General features: G+C 49.4%; 1 protein-coding gene across 7 annotated transcripts in view; it reads left to right on the forward strand.

The window, feature by feature from the left end:
- The window catches only part of NAV1 (neuron navigator 1), a 277,062-nt gene that overhangs the window by 142,841 nt on the left and 111,341 nt on the right, over positions 1-22,880 (forward strand). For all 7 annotated transcript variants that reach the window (XM_077157383.1, XM_077157386.1, XM_077157387.1 and 4 more), the window contains 2 exons: positions 7,370-7,472; positions 11,910-12,275. In XM_077157383.1, coding sequence (XP_077013498.1) covers positions 7,370-7,472; positions 11,910-12,275 — 469 coding nt within the window. The remainder of the gene's footprint in view (positions 1-7,369; positions 7,473-11,909; positions 12,276-22,880) is intronic.

The following is a 22,880-nucleotide window of genomic DNA, read 5'->3' on the forward strand; positions in this document are numbered from 1 at the left end:
GGAAGTAGACTTGGTGTAAAACCCCGAGACACTGCCTGGCAGCCTGGCATAGGGAAGTGAAGTCCCTGTTTTATATAGACATCCTGTTCTGTGCAGCAAGATGTTAGGATTTCTCCAAATGTGGCTTTCTGCATCACAGCACCCACTGTGGGGGCTTGTAAAGATGCAGATTCCTTGGCCCCACCTCCATTCTGCTGAAGCAGAATCCCTGGGGGGTGAGACCTGCCATCTGCAGTTTTAACCACCTCTCAGGGAGAAAAGGTGCTTATAGAGGGCCTCAGCCAACTAGAGAACCAGGCTCTCGGAGCTGTTCAGGGGCTTTGGATATCAGTGATCACACATGCCCCTCTCTCTGGCCCTAGGTTTGCTTCCATTTCCTGTTTTTCCTTTCCCTGCCTCACACATGCATGTGCCTGACACATGATTTCTTTAGTCCTGACTCTTTCTGGGTATTTGACCCCAAGCAGCAAATGGAAGGAGGGTCAGTGAACATTCAGCCCCAGTTTAACCCAGTCACTAACTGAGAGGCTTCAGTATTCTCTGGTGCAAAGATGGAAAACTCTGGAAGCTCCTCTGGGGAACAGGAGCACTCAACAGCTAGAAGCATGCTCTGTGCCATGACAACTACTTCTGACAATATTATGACTTCAGTAGAGGGATGAGTGAATCGACAGGATTAGTTACAGAATAAACAGTCCCCCTCATGCATACTCCGTGGAAATGGGGAGCCTTTGCATGGCGGCCTCCTCGGCTTTCTTTCCAGGGCCTCTGGTGTCATCAGGGGTGTAAGAAGGGGAAGCGGTTGCTGCAGCGACAAATCGTGGGCTGAGTAATCTACCGTTTTTCACACCTGCTGGAGCCACACTGAAAAGTGGGTGCGAACCCAGTGCCAGGTTGCCTGCTGCAAGAACTCATGGCACCCACTTAGCACAACCTCAGAGCAGTGGGTGGAGAGCTGGAATGTATCATAAGACCAAGGAGTGGACTGAGGCATGTCTGCATAGGCCTGCTCTGGCTGGAGTCTGCAGAGTGTATGTCCTTGAGGAGAAGGATACACAGGACTCTGATTCCCGAAGACCTTTCACCTGCTATAAATACAGATTGGGTCATCAACAAATATTGTTGCAATGTGTTAAAACAAGCTCCCGAGGATATTTTGTGGTTGTCGTATGAAAAATTGTTTAGAGAAAGCAGCCCACTGGCTAGGGCTGGAAATCTTTTTTGTTAGAAGTTATTTACTTCAGAAATTGCATTTGACCTACGTCGTCTAGAGGCCCAAATTATGTACAATTTATGAAAGGATGTGGTTCCCATTCTTGGGATCTAACAGGGTCAGGAGAGATCTTTTTTTGTCTTGGGAGTTGTTGAGAGGTTATGTGTGTAAAATGATAGGTGTTTAATCATTCCTATCCCCTCCCCGCCCCCTTTTAGCAAGCTTGAATTCTAAGTGGATTCATTCCAAACCCTCCCAGTTGGTTAAATTGCATTGCAGCTCCCCTCCTGTGGTGAGACATCTCAGCACATCTCAACCCCGGGTCCCTACGTGGTGAGACACAATGCTGGGGTGGAAGGAACACTGGCCTGGAGTCATACCTGCCATACCGTTCACAGCACGGGTGGTGCTGGGCACACTCTTTCCCTCTCTGGGCTTTAGCGATATGTTCTTGTTACCCCATCTGTAAAATAAGAGGATGGTAGATGATCATTTCAAGCTCTGAAAACTTTCCTACCTCTTAGCTCACTTCCCCTCCTTCTGTTGGTCCCCACCTGGCCCAGCCCTTCACAGCAAAGCCAGATTAGAAGTCAGGGGCACTACTAGTCCTCTGTGGCCCCTGCCCTGGGCTAAACTACTGATGTGGGTTCTGAAATACTGGTGGAAGTAATTAAGATTTCAACAGGCAGTTATTGCAGTTTACTTAATTGTCCGCTAATAATTAAAATTTTATAGAACGCGGAGAAATTTTACTCCTGGGGAGAGATCCCCTTGATTTGCTCCTTATTCTTACACTACCCTAAATCTGTTGGGGCTATTACCCTCAGGGGACACTCCCTACCTGTTACTTTACCACCAGATTTTAGGATGGCTAGAGAGGGGCCCCTGAGGCCCAGAATTCTGCACAGCTGAGATGGCTCCAAGGGAAAGGGGCTGAAGATACAGCATCACTGCAGCAGGAGTGGGGGTTGAGGGGGGTGCTGGGAGGGATGCTTGATGACATAGAGACTAAGTTTTGTTACCACATCATCTCCAACCCCACCTCCAGGTTTGAGGTCCTCCACCCAGAGGAGAATGTAGAGTTCATCTCAGCTCTGCCCTTCAGGGGGCACCCATCACCCATCAGCAAATATAGAGAGACAGGAAGCCAGCCCCTCTCCAGGCCTGAGTGGGCACCCATTGCTCGCCTGCCCCCTTGTGCCTTCTGACAGCAGCGTGACTGTTACAGAGCTCCTGCAGTGTGCCAGGCACCGGGCTGAGTGCTTTTTGTGAATTAGCTCTTTGGTCCTCCCAGCAACCCACCAGCTGGATACCATTACAATCCCCATTTCACAGAGGGGTAAACAGAAGCAAGTCAAGGTGACTTGTTCAAGGTCGAACAAGCTGGGAGAGGGGCAAGGCCAGGACCTGAATTCAGGTCTTTCTAAGAGCTCTTGCTCCAGTGACTCGATGTCTTGGTCTACAAATCCACCCTCCTGAGGAAGCCCGTGCCCCCTGTTCTGACTTTGGAACAGGACCTTGTTTACTATCGTTCTCCCCTGGCACCCTGAGCCATCACTTCTCCAGGTTAAATTACCCTATTCCCCTAGCTTCTCTTTTTTTGTATGTGGGCAGGCACCGGGAATCGAACCCAGGTCCCTGGCATGGCAGGCGAGAACTCTGCCTGCTGAGCCACTGTGGTCCACCGCCCCTAGCTTCTCTTTACTCTTCTTTCTTCTTCAGCTAAGTCTCCCCGTGTATATGTCTGCAGAACTGCAGGACTTTGTGTGCATGACTGTGGTGGGAGGGTTTCCATATTCTACTGACTTGACTATAGGTAGGTGTGTTTATATGTAGCCATTGTATATGTATTTCGAGGGACTGAATCGCAGTGGAAAGAACAGGAGCTTTGGAGTCAAATCTGGGATGAGTCTCCTGGCTCAAGTTAAATAACGTGGAAAGTGCTAGTGTTGTGCCTGGCATGCGGGAATCATTCAGTAGCTGGGAGTTATTTGCATTTGTACATAAGGGCCCACATGTGTGTCAGGTATATTTGATTGCCGGTCCTTTGCCCCAAGACTCTTGACATGGGCAGGATGCTCTCTGTGGGTCTTGTGTAAGAGCCAAAAGTGTGGAGAATGGAACACCACACTACACTGCAGATGCCCCGGTGCATGACGGGAGAATGCTGTTGTTTGTGGCTACTGTGAGTTACCATGGTGATGGCTGGGTTGGGGGAGACTCATGCGTATCATCCAAGCTGAGACGCACACACATCCTCCCAGCCTGCTCCATCTGCAGGGAGAGGTTTGGAGTGGCAGCCCGGAGCACCTCGTGAGCTTTGTCCCCCAGACCATACTATCACCCTGGGGCTGCAAGCGCGGGACTTGGCCTTCCTCTGACCCTGCCTCATGTACACACCTCACCCTTGAAGCTGGACCCTGCTCTGGAAGAACTGAGAGAGGGGCACACCCAGGCCCTCGGAGTGAGGTTGTGAGGTTGTGTCCTGCACCAGGATGTCCAGCCAGGGAGAAAGGTGTGCTCTCCCAGCCCAGGCATGGGCCCCCGGCAAGTGCTGAGTGTGCCTCAACAGTATCTGTTTCTAATTTGCATAAAGGTGTCACCCGGGCTGGGAGTGCCCTGAGCACATCCCACACCAAGGGCACTGAGGCAGTGGATAAGGCTCCTACATCTCTGCCTGTCAGCTGCTATTTGTCCCGTCGGTCCACCCCACACCCACACCAGACATTTGGCAAAGACCCATGGAAGAAGCCTCACGACCTTCTTGACTTGACCAGTGAAGCACATCATTGAGCTTTGAGGTTATTATCACAAAGTGATATGTGCTTCAGACACTTTTACCCCAACCTGAGCCTCCTTGCCCACGGTGGCTTAGTTAGGAGTGAGGGGTTAGGGGTAGGGTGGGGTAAAGGTTAGGAATGACTAAGGGGTGATGATCTTTTGCAAATGCGATTTGTTCCTATTTTTCAGCTAAAAATTTACAGATTTGCTTTTGCAATCATTGAACGGGTTGTCAAATTACTCTCCCAATCAATGCAAAGTGCCTGCAGCCACTTGACCTCTGGAGGCCTTCCCTTTACATATGTGTCCATCTTTTCGTCCTGGGGCTGTGCTCGCCACCCTCTCCTTATCTGTCTCCCAGGAATGTGCAGCACAACCATACTTCTCAGGAGCCCACGCCTAGCCTTCCAGTAGTGGATGGCATGCTCAGGTTGTCCACCAGGGGACACTGCTGGGGCACAGTGGGAGCGTTAACAGTGCAACCTTGGCAGGACCCACCCTAGGAGCGGAGAGCCGATCCTGTGAAACTGGACACCTTTGCAAACGGAGCTCTGTCCCAACCTCCTTCCCTGCATACCCTAAATCTATACCCGCGGTGAGGCTGCCTGGAGCAGACGGTCTTCCACTGACACCTCTCTGTGAATCTTCAGCTAGTTGCCCCTCCCTGACCTCACCTTCCTGGCTGTCCTGTGAGGGGCGCTGGACTGAGTTACTAACTGGTCTGTTGTAGGGGGCTAGAGGGTGGGGTCTTTAAGGAAAGAGGTAATCACGATTAGTATGTTGAGAAATAGGCAAGTATCTCTTCCTCAGACATGACTGAGCCTTTCAAGATCTAGGTTCCTCCTTCAGCTTTCTTATCCCAGGGATAAGAGACCCAGAGACCCCCTGGCCCCCCTCAGCCTCCTATGGGCTCCCCTATTGAGGGGAAAGGATTGGTGACAGGGTCTGGGTATGGAGACCCAGCAAAGTGACCTGAAAGGCTCTGGAGAGGGCAACACTGGCAGCTTTAGGGATTGTAGAGAGAGCCTCCTGAGCTGGCACCATATGAATTAAGCATTTCCCCCTTTTTCTTAATGTCCATTAGGACATCTTCCTAATGGAACATATATCTGTCTCCATTCCTGATGGAGCACGCACTATGTTTGATGCTAGTGGTACAGAGATGGCCTGTGGTATATCAGAAGAAACAAAGGGCTCAAATCTGCCTTGTGTTATGTGTTAGGCACACAACCTTGGGAAATTTATTTGGTGTCTCTAAGTCCCAGTATTCTCATCTGTAAAATGGGGACAATAGCACAGCTCTCCCAGAAGTGTTACAAGGATCGATGTATGTGAAGGGCCTGGCACACACTCTGAGTCACCTTCCTTTTTGGGACTGCACACCCCTGGATATGTATGTGCCCTCATTTCTGCCAAAACCATGGAATGATCTAAATAGGAATGTTTGCGTTTGTTAGGTATTTTTTGGTATTTAAAAAAATAAAATTAAAAACAAAAACAAACAAACAAAAAAACCATGGAAAATGTCTCCCTGGCATTGATATTGTGCCCAGAAACCCAAAACTTGGCACCATGTTCTCAATCCCTACACTGACATTTTAGAACCAAGCCTTAAACACATATACACTCACTGATCCTGTCTGTGTTCCATGCCAAGCTATCGGTTAACGCCGTGGAGCAGCTCAACAAGGTGACACTTGCCAGGATAAATAGGCATTGGCAGCTGTGGAAGTGATGCCGGGGCTAAGGGCAGAGCTCAGGCTGCTGGACAGAGGCCTGCCATTTGTCCCTTCTGGCCACCAGCATGGAGTTTTGGATACCTGGTACCAATCATGAGAGACCCCTTACCCCCCTCGGCCTCCTACGGGCTCCCCTATTGAGGGGAAAAGATTGGTGACAGGGTCTGGGTATGGAGCTGGTTCTCAGCAAAGGTGACCTGAAAGGCTCTGGAGAGGGCGACACTGCCAAGCTCCCTGCCTGCCCCACCCAGCCTTCCCTCGGCCAATAAGACAGTCAAAGCTGCCGCCTGCCAACTAGCTTAGACTTGGAAAAAAATACCCTCTTGAACGGATTCAGAAATGTTGCCTTCGGCAGCTAAAAGATTTAACTAACATACCTGCAGAGTCTGTTGAGGGCATTGGGAGCCGAGTAGGTAGTCTGGCTTGCAGGAGGGGACTGCAGAGAGTTTGGGGATGAAAGGAAAAGGGAAGTAGCCTGGAGAGTTGGAATTCTTGGGTTTTCTTGATTGCTTTGCCATCTTCCTTCTCTTGGTCCTTGATGCGCTCCTACAGGCCGTCATCAGGGAGTCACTGGGGATTTGATTCCATTCAGTGATTCTGAGTCACGAAGTAGAAGAGTATCTGCAAGGCCAGCCAGATCATCTTCATTATAATGTTCTCGGGATGTAACATAGCACCTGGCACAGAGGATGTTTAATAAAGGCCTATCGGAGGGATCAATGGAAGGAAGGACAAAGCTTTTTAGAGATTGTTTTCACCCTGGAAAGAAGACAGGATAAAGATAGGTTTGCTGTTGGTGGCTCTCATCTGTCCAGACTTGGAAACCAAGGTTGGATAAATGACTTCTGGTCATGAGGATTCTGAGGACGGGTGATTCCACCTTCAGAACTATAGAGAGCGCAAACTCCTGCAGCCTCCTCACCCAGACTGGAAACCCTGTCTGGGTTCTGAAGAGTCCAGAGCTCAGTTCATGCTCCAGAAAATGACTGCTCTCTTTCTTCCCTCCTCCCCATCAGCCACCTCACCTGTAGGAGGCGCTGTCTGAGCTCTCTCCCCTGGACTCTATAGAGCAGCCCCAGATGTTCCTAGGCAGAGCCCAGGGTGTGCTGAAGCTGCCTGGCACTGGCTCACCAGAATGAACTGTGAGCATTTTCCCAACTGGGGTCAGCAGTGTCATCGTGGTAACTTAAAAGTGGCCATGTTAGGAGTATTTACACCTCAGGAATTGGCAAACATTACCAATCAGGGTGCATTCTCCCCTTGGTTAAAAAATTTCCCAGCATACCACTAGAGAGAGGGTGTCAGGCTGAGGTCGCAACTGACCTCAATCACAGGAAACTTTGCCTGGGATCCCTGCTCTGAGAAGCTGGGTGTCTGTAATATGGAAACAGAAGGCCCCGTATCTGCAGTCTCTTCCCCAGGTCAGGGGCTCCAGAGGACTCAAGGGCATGTTTGGTGGGGCTGTGGAAGGGCCTGCTCTGCTGGATGTCTTGTAGGAAGGGAGGAGGCCGGTGACTGGCATGCCCCAGCACTGGGTCCCTAAGGATATAGTCAATTCTGCACGGCCCTGATCTCCTGGGCTCCTTCACTGCGAGTCCTCTGCACTCATCCAGCCTCTTCTTTCTCTTCCTCTCAGACCCAGAGTCCCAGAGAAAGAGGACAGTACAGAATGTTCTGGATCTTCGACAGAACCTGGAGGAGACCATGTCCAGCCTGCGAGGGTCCCAGGTGACTCACAGGTGAGCTTGAGCCACCATCCTCTTTCTCTCCCGCATTGTGGAGGGCAGGGCTCCAGGGGTCTGCAGAATTCCATCTGGACATGCAGAACCAGCCAGGCAGCCCGCTACAGTACAGAGGTTTCCAGAGCCCCACCAAGCCACCGCTGCCGGGAGAGGAGAATCTCCACCAAAGCAGCTCAGCAGTACCTTCTATGTGCTTGTGCTTGAGCATTAGACTTCATTGAAACAAATAAGTTTTGTTTGTTTCAAACAAGGTAAGGGATGGGAGGCAGGAGCCATCACACAACTGTGTGTGACCCTTGACACTCACTTTCCCTTCCTTAGGCCTCTGATCCCTCATCTGAAAAATGGGATTTACTGAATGCTCGAATCCTGTTCCAACATTTCCAGCATTCTAGGGTTCTAGGGTGGCATCCCCTTCCCAACACCCAGGACTGCGTCGCTCTTCTCTCAGTCAGGTGCTCTCTTGCTTATTCAGCCAGTCCCTGAGGGAGGGCTACAGCAGACAGCAGACCCCACATAGTGTCGCCCAGGCCCTGTGGGTGTGTACCCCACCCCACCCCACCCCTTGCAGAGACTTCACAGCCTCCAGCTGCGCAGGACACTCACCCCTCCCACAGCACCTCTCCCTGGAGCAGTGTGCTAGCCACAGCCCCTGCTGTGACTCAGAATTTCCCCTCCCAGCTCCTGGGCTCCTCAGATGAGCTCATGCTGTCAGCCCCACGGGGGGCAGAGGGCCAGGCTAAGCTCCTGGGACAGGGGAGGTGGGGAGCAGCCAGGATTGGGAAATCATGGGGGGTGTGGAGTAGGAAGGCTGAGTGAAGGATAGGCACCCTCCCCAGTTGGACTGCAAATAGGTTCCTCCCCATCTCCTGGGGTTGCAGAAATTGAGAGCCAAGTTGGGACAGAAGGGCAATGGGAAAAGGACTTTCCTTGGCCCAAACGGGCAGCCAGGTGGTATTCAGAGTAAATTTACATACCTCCTATGTCTATGATGTGGAACTGAAATCAGTCTTCAGTAGCTTTCACCCATTAGCTTAGTTTTCCTTTACCTAAGACTGTTCTCCCTACTTCTACCCCTGTCCCCACCTCATCCCCTATCTTGGATGCTCATCCCTTTGCTCCTGAACATCTAAAATATTTCAAATGATGATAAGAACAATCAGAGGCCCCACTCTCTGGGGTTGCCTCTCCTCAGGCCAGCAGGACACTGATTACAGAAAAGGAGGTGATCAAGGACTTCTGAGGAAAGAAGTGGACAGTGGGCTTCCAGGAGATGGGTCTCCCATCTCCACCCCAGCCCTCACATCCCTAAGCAGAAACCCAAGAGGACCAGGGGCTCTGGCCCAGTTTGGCTCATCAGTTCAGGGACCCCATGAATGAAATCTTGAAGTCCTTCTTCCCCTATCTGGGAAAGCTTTTGGAACATTCCCAACACCAAATCACCCGCCAGACCCATGCCAAAGACGCAGAAAGTGCTTAGTTGCTTAGAAGGTCACACCCCAAATGACTCACACACTGGGGAAGATCAGAGGCAGCAGCTCCGGCTTCCTGGATTCACTGCCTCCCAGCAGCCAGCCCCCAGCCACCCAAGTTAAACAGGACAGCTGGACCCCAGCGAGGGGCTGTTTGCTTTCTGCTTGATGGGGGGGGGGGGGCCTTAAAACCCTTTACATAAAGCCGACTGGTTTTGGGTGGAGAGCCTCAGGCCTCTGGCTTCTATCTCCCTTTATGGGAAAGGAACCAAGAGCTCTGAAGCTGGCTTTTCCGTTTACTGTGGGCCCAGAGCCACTTCCTCTTTTAGCCTTTGGTTTATATTATTTCTGTTCCACACTTTAATAGCCAAAACAATGATTCCCTGAATTTTTATGACTCTTATTTTTTCAATTACTTCCCATCAATCAGCCCTTTACTCAGCCCTGGGGGTAGGCAGGAGATACTCATATTCCCTGGGTTAGAAGAAAAACAACTAGGGCTGCCTGAGTCCCACAGACCTCAGGCCTGCATAGGGTGGCTTTTGCGCTCATCCAGCTGAGAACCCAAGTTAGCTGCGAAGGCACGGCGTGGGGCCCCTCAGAGGAAACACAGGCTTTACACTTCAGGACCCTCCAGTCCAGTGAGTGGTTCCAGCAGGGAACTTGTAGGCTAGCTCTAATGTCCTTTTCAGAAACCCCTATCCCTATGCTGCTTCCTCTATTTCTACTGGCTTGTTTCCTCCAGCGAGGAGAGAATCTGGGGCCAGGGGACTGGGCCTGGTAAGGAAATGAAACTCTGTCCTCCCTCTTCTCCAGGTCCACTGTTCTCAATACCTCTAAAAATGTCCTACCCAGATAGAAGCAGGACTGAAGGGTGGGTGCAGAGCTGGAAGCCAAGAGCTGAGATTCTGAGCTGGAACCCGCCCTCACCAACTTAGTTCTAGAGAGAAGATATCTTAGTAGCCCTCTTCAGAAAAGCTTTCATCTCTCTTGGGTCGGAGGGACAAAAAAAAGAAAAAGGAAAGAGTAGTGAAATAGGGGAAGCGGCACTGTTAGTGGAGAGAGCTGACCAGGGGATGGGCCCAGAATAGAACTGCGGAACCAGGATGCTCAGCACAACCCAGGCCTCTACACTGATTTTATTACCGTGCGAAGGCTCATGGCAAAGCCCGGTTCTCCTGCCACCATGCCTCCGCCATCCCCTTCCTCCTCGCCCTCATCTCATTGTCGTGGTCAGCTTGTCTTTATGAAGCCCTGACTGCATGAGGCCCAGTACTGAGTCTTAGGAAGAGAGCTTCCCTGCTCATGGAGGGTTTACTCCTCGCTGCTTCATTCTTGAGCCCTGACTACATGCCAGGCTTTGTGCAAAGTGCTGAAATTCAGTGGTGAACAAGGCAGACAGAGCCACACATGGGCCACTGTCTCTATCTTCAGGGAACTTCTGATCTCCCTGAGTTGATGAGATGTCTAGGCCTACGCTAATTAGAAACCAATGCAAGACAGTTAAGGAGAAGTGAATGCAGAACTGAAAATTCAGCCTAAAGGACTGCAGGGGCCCAAAGAGGAGAGGCCAGGTGTGAGCTGGGGGACTTGGCCCTCATGGTGAGGAGGTCAGGAGCAGCAGTCACTAACTGCCCTGCCCAGCCAGGGCTCCCCCAGCCCTCCCACAGAACTTCTGCAGCAACCACCAGCACGCTCAGCTTCAAGGGCCAGTTGGTTCCCTCCAGTTCTGAAGATCTACCACCAAAAAATAAATACTTTTTAGAGGATTTTCTTTTAATAAGGAACTTTCCAAAAAACATCCCAACCCCAAAAGTGACTGAGAAATGGATGTTTTCACAGAGGAAAGATTCCTTTGCTTTGTGTAACTCAAGTTTAGCCATGGATCAACTCAGCTGACCCAGCTTTCTTGGCCCATAGACCCCGTTTCATTTCCTCAACCCTGTCTGGATTTAGTTAGGCACAGCTACTTAGACCCTACCTAAGGCTGATTTGCGCTGGCACCACCACTAGGCTGGGTAGAATTATCAGTCTTTGCCTGAACCCAAACCCACGCTGCCCTTCCAAACAGATCCCAGCCGTACTTCCTCTCTGCAGCCTCCCGCCATCTGGTACTAACATGGGCAAGTTTCTTGGCCTCACTTCACACGACCTGAGGCTTGGGACCCTAGACTTCCTGCCTTAGTCCTCCATCCATTTCCCTGTTCAGTTAAAGCTGCTTTTGACCTCTAGGGAGGCTCTGCTTCTTCCTTGTTGCCCCAGGCCTATGGCTGGGACCAATCCTACTGGGGAGCTTCCTAGCATCTTAGGTTTCCAAAGTCTGCCCCCCACCCTGCACACCCCACTCCAGGCTTTGCTATGTCGGGTGTTGGAGAATTAGCTCGCTGTCAGCTCATTAACAGAAAAGAGGTGATGGGTGAACTCTAAACAGAATAAATGACCAAGGCCATCTAAGCTCAGGTAACCAGCCTCTCCCACTTCCCCAGGAGGTCTCACTGGTCCCTTCTCATTGACCAAGTGGCTTCTGTATACCAGGGACTGTGTTAGGTCTTTACGTCTGTGATCCCCGAAGCTCCATGAAGTAGCTTTTCTGCTGTTAACCCCATTTTACAGGTGAAGAAACAGAGGCTTACAAGGTTAATTATTTTCCTCAGGCTCACTTAGCTAACAAATGGCAAAAATGGATTCAAATCCAGGTCATAATACAAAATCTGTATTCTTAGCATTATACCAATTGCTTCCCTAACCACTTAAAGTCATTTTCCTTTGACACTTTGAGATCACTGTACATGTAACCGGGATAACATACACAGTCAGGGGCCTGGTGGAAATGGATTTGCGGCAGGTTGAGAGGAGGTAGGTAGACCTGTGGGGTGGAGGGAAGGCATTGCTGGGGGTGGTGAGCAAGGAGACAGAGCAGCTGTGCCGGGGAGTAAAGCACTGCCCTCTGCTCTTTGCCCAGCTCCCTGGAGATGACCTGCTACGACAGCGATGACGCCAATCCTCGCAGCATGTCCAGCCTCTCCAACCGCTCCTCTCCTCTCTCCTGGCGCTATGGCCAGTCCAGTCCCCGGCTGCAGGCCGGCGATGCGCCGTCGGTGGGTGGCAGCTGCCGCTCCGAGGGGCCGCCCGCCTGGTCGCTGCACGGGGAGCGGGCGCACTACTCCCACACCATGCCCATGCGCAGCCCCAGCAAGCTCAGCCACATCTCACGCCTGGAGCTGGTCGAGTCCCTGGACTCGGATGAGGTGGACCTCAAGTCTGGCTACATGAGTGACAGTGACCTCATGGGCAAGACCATGACGGAAGACGACGACATCACCACCGGGTGAGGGCGGGGTCCCTTCAACAGCTGGGGTAGGGGGCGGGGGAGGGCAGGGGGAAGGCCGTTGGGATGGGGTTCCTTCAAAATAGAGTGGAACCCCAATAGGGACTTCGGTGTGCTGAGCTGGGGCAGAAGGGTGCCGTGGCTGTGCTAGCCCCTGAGAGTCCGTGCGGTCTGTTTTAGGCGTGAATGCGGTGGGCGGGGCCCACAGCTGAGGCGCTGATTGATCAGTGAAGGCGCCTCCCTCTCATTGGCCCCGTGGCTGTGACGTGTACCCCCCCCCCAACCCCTCCTCATCCTTTGTCCCCAAAAGTCTGGCATTAAGAGCCCTGGAAAGCTGTTTTAGTCCCACCACTTCTGCTAACTCTCTCTGAACCTTGGGCAACCTAATTTGCTGCTTCTTTGTTAAAAGAGGATACTAGTACCTCCTCTGTCTGCTTCAGGGGCTGCTAGGGAGAGAAAGTGAGAGAACAACTTGTGGAGCGTATCGTGTGGTCTTTACTCTCTTTGCTCGGGGTTCCCTGCCTTACCCCCAGTGAACTTCAGTTTCTATTTCTGTGTTTTCTTCTCTACAAAACTTCTGCCAATAATTTGACTTCCTAGTCTCTTCCTTTATTTAAGCCATACCCTCCCGCCCTTTCTCCCATAGGGGCTCTCATCATCTTGTTTTTAGGTTTGGGCCTGTGGAGGCAGGTTGGACAGAGGCTGGCAGTCTCAGGTGTGAGGGGAGACGGCGGGAAGAATGAGGAGCTGGAGGTCTCATGGGATCCTGACCTAGACCAGAGAGTTTTTATGGTTCTGGAAGGTTCTCTGGGGCTTTTCTCACCTGAGTGCCACCTCCACTCTTCCCTCTCCTTGGTTTGCTGGGACCGCCAGGGGGCGACCCAGGCAGCAACATTCCTTCCCCCACCGCTCCCAGGGGCTTAATATCTTTTCTTACAATATCTCTTTGTGGAACCATAAAGCGTAAAATTTCCCATTTTAACCACTGTCGTGTGTGCAATTCAGTAATAATTATGTTCACAATACTGTGCTACTAACACTGCCACCCACAACCAAAAAGTTTTTATCACCCCAAACAGAAACTCTACCCATCAAGCAATCAGGGACCTAATATCTTACCACCTAGGACCATCTGCCTAGTAAAAATCTCAGACTTCAAGGGAATAGAAAATAGTCCCTTCTCAGAAAGGTCCAAGAGCTGGGCTCCACGTCATACACTCTCCCACCCCATCCACCTCCCTTGTTGCTCACCCCTGGGAATAAACTTGGAGGAATTTGTTCAAGGCCTGTCCAGCTGATGAGGTTGCTCTAGAACAAAACAGCTGACGCATGAATGGGGTTGTTTACTGCCTGGGAAATCCCAGGGGCTGGTCTGACCTCACACTCAGATCTGCTGGGCTGGAGCTGGGACCAGACAGGAGTCATCCAAGGCAACAGACCCTGAGCTCCTTCCATGATCAGAGGCTCCCAGACTGATAAAAGAGACAGGGCGCCTGCCCTCTGAGCACTCCCAGCTGGACAGGGCAGAGGGAGGCAAGCCTTGTGGGGCAAAGGAAGCAGAAAGATCCTCATGTACTGGAAGGTCCAGGGCCCCAGCCCTGAGGAGCTCCTAGACTGAAGAAGCTGTGCCTCTCCCCTTCCAATGGGAGAGCAAGTTCTCCAAGCGTTGGAAGACACAGAACCCTCCTTTGGAAAGGTTCCAGTTGAGGGAAGTGCCAGGACTTCTGGCATTTACTAACTGCGGACTCGGGCAAGTTAGTTAACCTCGCTATGCTTGTCTATTAGCTAATTGCAGATAAATCATAGAGCCTATCTCATAGCGTTAGTGTGAGGAATAAATGGGTTAATATATGCAAAGCATTTAGAATAATGCCTATCTAATTATAAATATTCAATGAATGACGATGATGATGAAAATACCATTTGGAACAGTAAGCGAAGGGTCCCTGCCTTTTAGAAGTCTCAGACTAATGGGAAGACATAAGCCGTGTCCTCAGAGATGTGCAGTCTGACCAGAGAGCCACTCTCCCTGAAGAATCAGAAACAAGGACAGTTCTAGTAGCACTGGACAATCCTGGAGACATAGATGATGGGGTATGAGGACACAGCATGCTGTGGAGAGCCCAGGACAGAAGTCCTTTATCCATCCTCCGGCCCCCTTTCTTTATCCTTTGTCCTCTGGACAGTGTGTGCGTGCTCCCAAATCCGTACGAAAATCGGAGTTCACTGAGGCTGGTATTAATAAGAACTTGCCCTCCATGCACACATATGGGCTGTAGGCCCAAGCCAGCCTGGCACTTGCATGGGGAATGCAGGTTAAATTCCTGGCACAACCATATCCATAACATGGACCTTACTGTAAACTGTGATGCTAGTTTTCTAGAGGATTTGCAAGATAATTTCACATGCCTTTTAAATTTATAGTCAGCCCTCAATTAGCAGTAACTCCTAACACTTTAGTTTTAAGGTTCCTCTGTTAACTTCCTGGCCAGGACTATAAACACACCCATCCCTAAATGTGGCTAAGGGAGTCAGGATTGAGGGGAATCAATTTATAGTCCCCAATAATTTTAATATAAACAGTCATCCTCAGTGGTGTGTTTTTATGGCTATGTGTATTTTGATTAGAAGCAGGGCATCCCTGGATTCCAGCAAATTCTGAAGTGACTATGCAAACCTGAGCTGCCCTTGCTCAGCCTGCGCTTCGTTTCCCCACCCCATTGGGATTTCCTTCTAAACTTTGTAAATTAGAAAATGCCCCATTCCTAAGAAAATTGTTTTTCCTGTTCATGAAACAGGCCTGTAGGCATGCTCTGCAGCCCTCTGCTCCTCACCCACACAGTGACACTCCCCACCCACCCACTGCCCACTGCCATTCACCTCCAGCCTCCCAGGAACTCCCAGCACTGAGCCAGCAAGGGACGTGAAGCTCACCACCGGCTTCTGCTTTGCCCACTGGGTGAGACGAACACCATAGGCTCTCCGGGTGAGCTGTAAAAGATGACAGGGATTCCGGGCCTTTCTTGGTGCTCTCAGTTATCTACTGGTGGGTCATGCACTTGGAGGTTATTTCCAAGCTAGTTCAGTCCCAGCTCAGCTCTCCCTGCTCCATCCAAAAACCAGACCTCAGTTGGTTAAGCTGAAGCTTAGCAAACTGAAATGAGGAAGGCGAATCTGCTGCCACCACCAAATAATCATATAGTTTTGAAATATTAAAAAAAAGAATTAGACCAGAGCAATTTTGTGTTAGTGATAACCTCAAAGAGTGTCTAGGTGAGTCTTTTCCAATCCTAGCTAAATCATCAGAGTGGCCCAAGGAGCTTTTTAAGAATACAGATTGCAAGCTTCCTCCCAGGCCTATCAAGGCAGAATCTCTGCAACCTCTAGAAACCATATTTTCCTAAAGCTTCAAGTTCAGTGGCTTTGGACTTTTCCATCTTCTCCTCTCGTATAAGCCTCTTCTCATTAGTACCTCTGATAGCTAGTCTTTCAGCCATGGCTTGCACAGGCCTAGTGATGGGGAGATAATTCCATTTCAAATACAAAATTTTTTTTAAGTTTCTAAATAATCCTTTGAAATCTGCTTTTCTGTAACTCCTGTCTATTGATTCAAATTCTGTTACGTGAGAAAAATAGATTAAGTGTAAAAACTTCCAAATATTTGAACAGGCTCTCAATGATTGCTCAGATATTTTTTTCTTGGGGCCGCCCTTCCCCTCCCCCCTCAAACCCAACTTATTTCAGTACTTTTTCAAATGACCCAGTTTCCAGACCCCTCATTATCCTGGTCACTCTCCTCTGGAAACTCTCAAGTTGTCGATGAGCCTCTTCAGATTTGGCACCCAGACTGATCACATGCCTGGTGCTGGATGTTGTTCCTGCCAGGGTAATATTCAAATCACGACACTGCTGACAACTTTGAGTTGGCTGTTGACTGTCCTAGTTTGACAGCTTGGGACATTTTTACCTCTTGAAAAGAGAAAGGAATGTGTTTTTCTAAAAATAGGAAGGTCTGGAATTTAATCTAAGAAGAAGATAAATTTCACAGCTCTCTTTCCTTCTCTTGCCTGGCATCCAGGCTTGAGGGGAGGGAGTAGAGGATGGGGTACCCGTGCAGAGGGGAATGCAGGCACTGGGTGGAGCAAAGCCACATGTGCCCAGAGGTTAAGGAGGTGGGACAGCCCTCCATTCTTTCCCCAATTTGACTTGGGTTTGCCTCTCAGTGTCCCCATTTCTTTCTGTGTACATGGGTAGTCTAGAGGCTGTGTCTGAGCTTTTTTCAGTGAATGGGAACTTCCAGGCTGATCCAGCAGCTGTCATGCTCCACAACTCCAGGGGGCGCCATTCACAGTGTATAGAGTTGTGCCCTCAGCAAGTCTAGCAGAACTGTTGTCTGAAGGACCTAGGGCCTGTCTAAGGCCCCGTCCTGAAAAAGCTCTGTGTGTTTTAGGAGGACAGGGAGATTTCTTGGTGGTAATCTGACATGCCTTGTTTCTTTCCTCTGTTGGTTCCCTGCTCTGTGTGTGGCTGGCTATTCCAGTCTTCTTGTTTCCTTCCTCCTCTCCTTTCCCCTCCTCAGCTTGTCCTCTTGAACTGTGCTTGGGCTCTAGAACAGATGGTATTTGTTTCCTCCTTGGCTCTAAAGTGTTCTGACATTGGAAAATGTCCAATAAAATAAACTCTAGGTCTCTACCTTCTCCCAGGTTGGCATTTTGCTCCTAGAGTCAGTCAGCCCAAGGCTTAAACGACACTTTCAGCCCTGCTGACAGGACTTCGCCTCTGCAGCCACTCTCCTGAAAAGATGCCAAAATTCGCTGCTCTCCAGCTTGGATAAAGTCTGACTGTCAGACCGCAAAATACCCACTCTAATGACTTCCAAGCAGCAAGAATTCTCTTGCAATGGGCACTAGCTTTGTACCAAGAGTGGACAGGGACCTTTGAATGGACAGGGAGGAAAGTCATCCCACTTGTCATTTCTTCTTCCGCCTTCGTGTCCTCTGCTTCCTGGCAGTTCTCTAGGCATCCCACCTAGTAGGCAGCTGGACCAAGCCAGGCTTATGTCCATGGAGCACAAACTCTGGGACAGAGGGCAGCTGAGGGCAGCCTGGGGAGGACCAGTTTCTGTCCTTGAAAGGCTTCAAATCTAAAAGGGAAGTATGATCCTACTGCCTCTATTGTAAAAGAAGCAATATGTAGTTGAAGTAAACAGTGGCTTCTGCTTCTTTGGGGATGACATCTAACAATTACAGTGTCAACCTGCAGATTCATATACATAGCCTCGGCCAATACTTCTCTGTAGTGCTGGAGGAAAAGAGCACTGAGCTAATCAAGGGATCTGGAGTTCAATCCTTAGCACACCTCTAGCTTGCTGTATGGCAATGAGCAAGTTGCCTGACCTCTCTGAGTCTTAGTTTGCTTTTTTGTTGAAAGGGAAATACTTTTGCCTTGTGAGAATCAAGTGGAAAAGAATGTGTAAGAGTGCTTTGGAGTATATGACATGTTCTTGGTTGGATATATATTATGCTGATCTCAACTTAATGTTCATTTAACTGATGGCCTCTGTCTTAATTAGGGATCATTAGAGTATCAAAATAAGGTTTCTTAAACTTGGCAGATGAGTGAGTTGAATTTGTGCTTTGACATCCGTTGCTATGGATGATCTTGTTTGACTTTGTAGTATCAGCTTGACATTTTTTAGTCCTATGGTATACAGTTAAGCAAACAGAGCTTTGAGAACAGGCTCGTCAGCACAGACAGCACTGCGTGGAGTGGTGCAGTGAAGGCTTGAAGCTAGACTGCTTGGATTTGAATGTTGGCTTTTTCCCCTTTCTAACTAGATGCGTTTAAGTAACTTCTTTACCAACCTCTGCCTCAATTTCCTCAGCTAATAAATGTAGGTAGTAATGGTACCTCTATAAGATTGATGTGAAGGTTAAATTAATTAATGTGTGTACTTTACGTATAATAAGCACTCAATAAATGCTAGCCATTGTTAGTTAGCCATTTGATGACAGACATTAGCAATTTGACAGACCTAAGCTATCATATGCACGTTGTAAATGAGCATATGGCATTTCAAAATGTGTGTTAACCTTCATGCATGAAAAGGATGTTTCCAGTTCTCATTGGGAGGATGACAAACTAAGTTGTTTGCTTCTTGAGATAGATTCATCCTGCCACTTGAGATGGATAGTATGCAATGCTGTTACGTGCCAGTGGTGCCCACCCATGATTTGGGGGACTGGGCTAGGGATATAGCACGTGGTTGTACAGTATTCTAAGCTCATTGCACACAGGATCACCCAAGTGAACGTGACCGCTTTCCCATCAAGACCTGGCCAACTTGGCTGTCTGTCCCTCATTCAAACATTTATTTATTGTATATGAAGAATGTCTTGGACTGGATTACCTATTTTAAGCTAGGTTCCCCCATAAGCAGACCTCAAGCCAAGGATTTGAGAAGTGGATTTTTGGAAGGTGATCCTAGGAAGCAGTGATGGAGAGTGGGGGCGTGAGTTAGGAAAAGGAAGAAAGCCAATACAGGATGTGTTTACGTGCGGATTACTGTTGTAGGAACCAGGACTCAGTTCCTTTGAGGATTTCTGGAAGATTGCATGGAATACACCTCAGAGTTGCTCCACCCAAGTGTTGAGGAAGCTTGGATATTTAACTTTCAACTCCCATACATCATTGGATGAGGGCAATTCTTAGGGAGCATTGATCCCCTGACATTTCCAACCTGCTCCACACAAGCCGAGAGAAATCCCTGAGGTAGTGAGTTAGAGTGCCTGCAGTAGCATTCTGTTGATATCTTCAGGAACAGTGATTGCAGAGGGTACATATGGCATCAGGTGGGACAGAAATGGCATCAAGAAGAACGATGGAAGCAAGGAGGAGAGATAGTGTGTGGTGACAGATTCCTGGGTCTTATGGGAAAGAAGGGAGCTTTAGAGCCCCAGTCTCTCAAAACACCCTCTAATTCTTAAGACAAAACGGGGGGATAGTGCTCATCAGTCTGTACAGGGTTAATCTGGGTTGCAGTGTCTGTGCAAACCCAGTGGGGTTGGTGGATGGATGGAGTAAGCCAGGTATTCCAGAGGGGCAACTGGTTGTATGCTAGTTGCCATGGCAATGGATGCAGCCTGCTGAGAGGCCGCTCCTCTGGAGTGTCCTAGTAACCTACAATTGAGCTGCTGGAATTCTGAGTGTTGGTGATGGCATACAATTTGGCTGACAGTGAGAATGGCAAGGGGTTAAGGAAGCTGTTGAGAGGAGTTTGACTTTTCACCACCACGCCATTGCCCAGCTGTCTACCTATCCACCTGATTCTCTTCTTTGTGAATCTCTTCCTTCTCCCCACAAGCCTTAGGTACTGTGGTAGACCAGCTGGGTTTGTGTAGTACCTGGAAATTCCATGTAATCTGTTATGACAGAAAGTGCACAAGTTGGGGAATCTTTATAGGCCTGGGTTCAGATCCCAGCTCTGAGGCTTTGGAAAAGCTGTTTATCCATTCTAAGTAGTAATTTCTGTCTTAGAGGATTATTGTTGGGAGGTAACAGAATATAGTGTATGTAATGCACTTGGTATGCAGCAGGGTCTTAGTAAATATTGCCTCACTCCCTCCTCTTGGTTAGCTTCTAGAAAACCATAACTATGAAAGCTCCTAAAGACTATCTATTCAACAGTACTTTCCTGCCTGGGTGGTGAAGCCCAATTACCCCAATTCATCTCTGCCAGATCCCCTCCTGCCAGGAAGCCTCCCGAAGTCACCCCATCACAATATGATTGCTCTCAGACTCTGGGCCATTCTGGAACTTGTGCACCTAAATTGTACTGTAGTAACCTGTATTTTGATGATTCTCTAACAATTGCATGGTGTGTGTGGTTTATAAAGCATGAACCTGGTATTATCTTATTTAATCTTAAATTAAATGGGGATTAGGCATTCTTTCCCCTAATTTTAAGAGAGGGAATTGGAATTCATCTTAACACACTTGGCAGGATCATGTAAACTTGAAAATGACAGCACCAGGGCAGAACCCAGGTCTTCTGACTCCTACGCCCTGTGTTCTTTCCGGTATACCTACTGCCTGGCTATGCACACCACAAAGCCTTTTCCCTCTTTGTGTACCCCATGCTTCACCTGAGTCTGGGAGCATTTCAGGAGCAGCACACATGCCTCCTATTGGAGTAGCACTTCAAAAGATCAGACACCCTGTCTTCTCTTAATTTCCTCTGAACACTCAACCAGCATAGGTTCCCAAGCTGTACTGTAGACTGGCAAATGAATCGTTGTCAGAGACCCCTCCTGAAATGTCCCTAAGTGACCTTCTCATCTTCCAGGATGGGGTCTTGCTTTGAGGAACCACAGAGTGGCGACAGTCAGGAACTTTGGGCTAAGGGCAGAAGGAGCAACCCAAGCCTCTGTGAATGCAAGCCCTTATTTGATTCTGGCTCAAAGGCTGAGCTGTCCTGAGATGTTCATAAGGGGCCAGCTCTGGCCTCTGGGCTATCAGATGTCTCTGGCCAGACAGCAAAAGACCATTCAGTGCAGCTGAAGACAGGCCAGCAGGCCAGGCAGTGGGACTTACCCACAGAGCTGTCATGGGGGTGTCCCAAAGAGGCAACAGGACAGGATTGTTCTTGCCTATATGTTAGGGTGATGATGCGACAAGCACAGGCAGACACTATAAAAATCTGGATTTGAAAAGCAGGCAGGAAAAAAAGAGTCCATTCCAGAGACACCCAAAGCATATATCTACATAACAGACACATCAACACCCACTGAATACGCAAGAAAGGAACATGGAGAGCCAAGGTAGGAAAGGCTGATGTGAGGGCATGCGCCATACATAAACAAAGCCAGTGTGTTTGTGATGTGTGCAGCAAAGAGTGGGAAGGAGACACAGACACTGTGTGAGCCCTATCTGAACACCGGCATGCAGGTAGCTGGATACAAAGAGGCTGTGTGCGAACAGGATGGACAGGCAGAGGACCAGACCCAGCTGGCGTGCAGGTGCTGTGCAGCAGTCACATAGGCTCTGCGTGTCCGCGCAGTAGAGGGGCTTTTGAGAGGCCCTTCCAGAGAAGGGGTGAGTGACCCTGAAAAGCCAACCTAGGGGCCTGCCCTGGGTCTCAGCAGTCTGCCCTCACTGCTCCCCTTGGCCAGTTTGTACTGAACGGGGGCTGTCTTGTGCCCTGTCCCTTCTTCCTTGTGGGCATCTCCAGCCATGGAAATGAGGACAGATCTCTGAGATCCTGCTCTCTTTTCATGACTGCTCACGCTCTTCCAACCCCTTTTCCTGGCCCCTCTTCTCATCAGTCACCTTTCCCAGCCTCTTAGCCTTCCTCCACATCGCTGCCTGACTTCTCTCTTGGTCCCTGTGGGTGTGATGACAAGGGGCAGTTCAGGAATGACTATCTACACACACGTCCATATGGACTTTCTTGGGTAGTGGGACTTCCAGCAGCAGGGATTCCCAGGACTGCTGACATCCTGCCAAATGTTATTAAAAAATGAGGGCCAGGGCTTATCGCCTGGTTGTCACTGCTCCTCCCCAAGCCACAGCCAGCCTCCCCAGAGGGGCCCCAGGGGACAGCCAGCTGTCTTCTGCTAGAGCAGATTCCCCAAGATGATCCTTGTTCTATGGGTTTAGCCAAACATCCAAGACATAAAGCTACCCAGGTGCGCTTCCAGCTATGAAATCCCACCCTTCTTAGCTGTGGGCAGTTGCCCCTGAAAACTGGGAGATGGCAGATGTACAGTTATTACCCCACCAACTCCCTGTGCTTAGCTTCCTGTTTCGGAAGGCAGCGTGGCAAAGTAGATGGAACATTGTGGTGTCCAAATTACCTGGATTTAATTCTCAGTCAGTTTGCCACTCACTACCTTCCTGACCTTGGACAAGTTATTTAGCCTTTTCTTCTCTTAAAGGAAAGATGATAATGCCTACTTTATGATGTTTATTCATCCATTCAATAAATATGTTTAGAGCACCTACTATGTACCAGACACTAGGGATACAACAGGAGAAAATACGTTTAACAGGCATTGTTAAACTCATACATGAGAAAACATAGAGCAAACAACTATAAGTTAGGAAGTACTATGTGCAATAAGGAAAAATTAAAGCAGGCCACAGGGGAGACAGTGATTGGGTGGGAGCTGTTTGAAGTAAGGTAGTCAGGGAAAGCCTCTTCTATAAGTTATCCAGATAACTTGGGATAGAGCAGTCCAGGCAATTAGAAGAGCATATGCAAAGACCCTGAGGCAAAAGTGGGCATGTGTTCAAGGAATTGCAAAGGAGATATTGTGGCTGAAACAGCAAACAAGAAGAGATTGGCCAAAAATGAGGTCAGAAGGTACCAGGAGCCAGATATACCACAGGGAGAATTTTGGCTTTTCTTTTAAGTGAGAGGGGAAGCCACTGGAGGATTTCAAGGCTAGGAGTGAGAGAATCTGACATGTTTTGCAAAGGGTCTCTCTGGCTACTATGAGGAGGACAGACCCTAAGGAAACAAAGAAAGAACCCAAAAGCATGGAAACCAGAAAGGAGATTCTGCGGTAAACTTGGGGGGAGAATAGACGGTGGCTGGGACCAGGT

Source organism: Tamandua tetradactyla, chromosome 4, assembly GCF_023851605.1.
Source record: "Tamandua tetradactyla isolate mTamTet1 chromosome 4, mTamTet1.pri, whole genome shotgun sequence".
In the NCBI taxonomy this organism is placed as follows: Eukaryota; Metazoa; Chordata; class Mammalia; order Pilosa; family Myrmecophagidae; genus Tamandua; species Tamandua tetradactyla.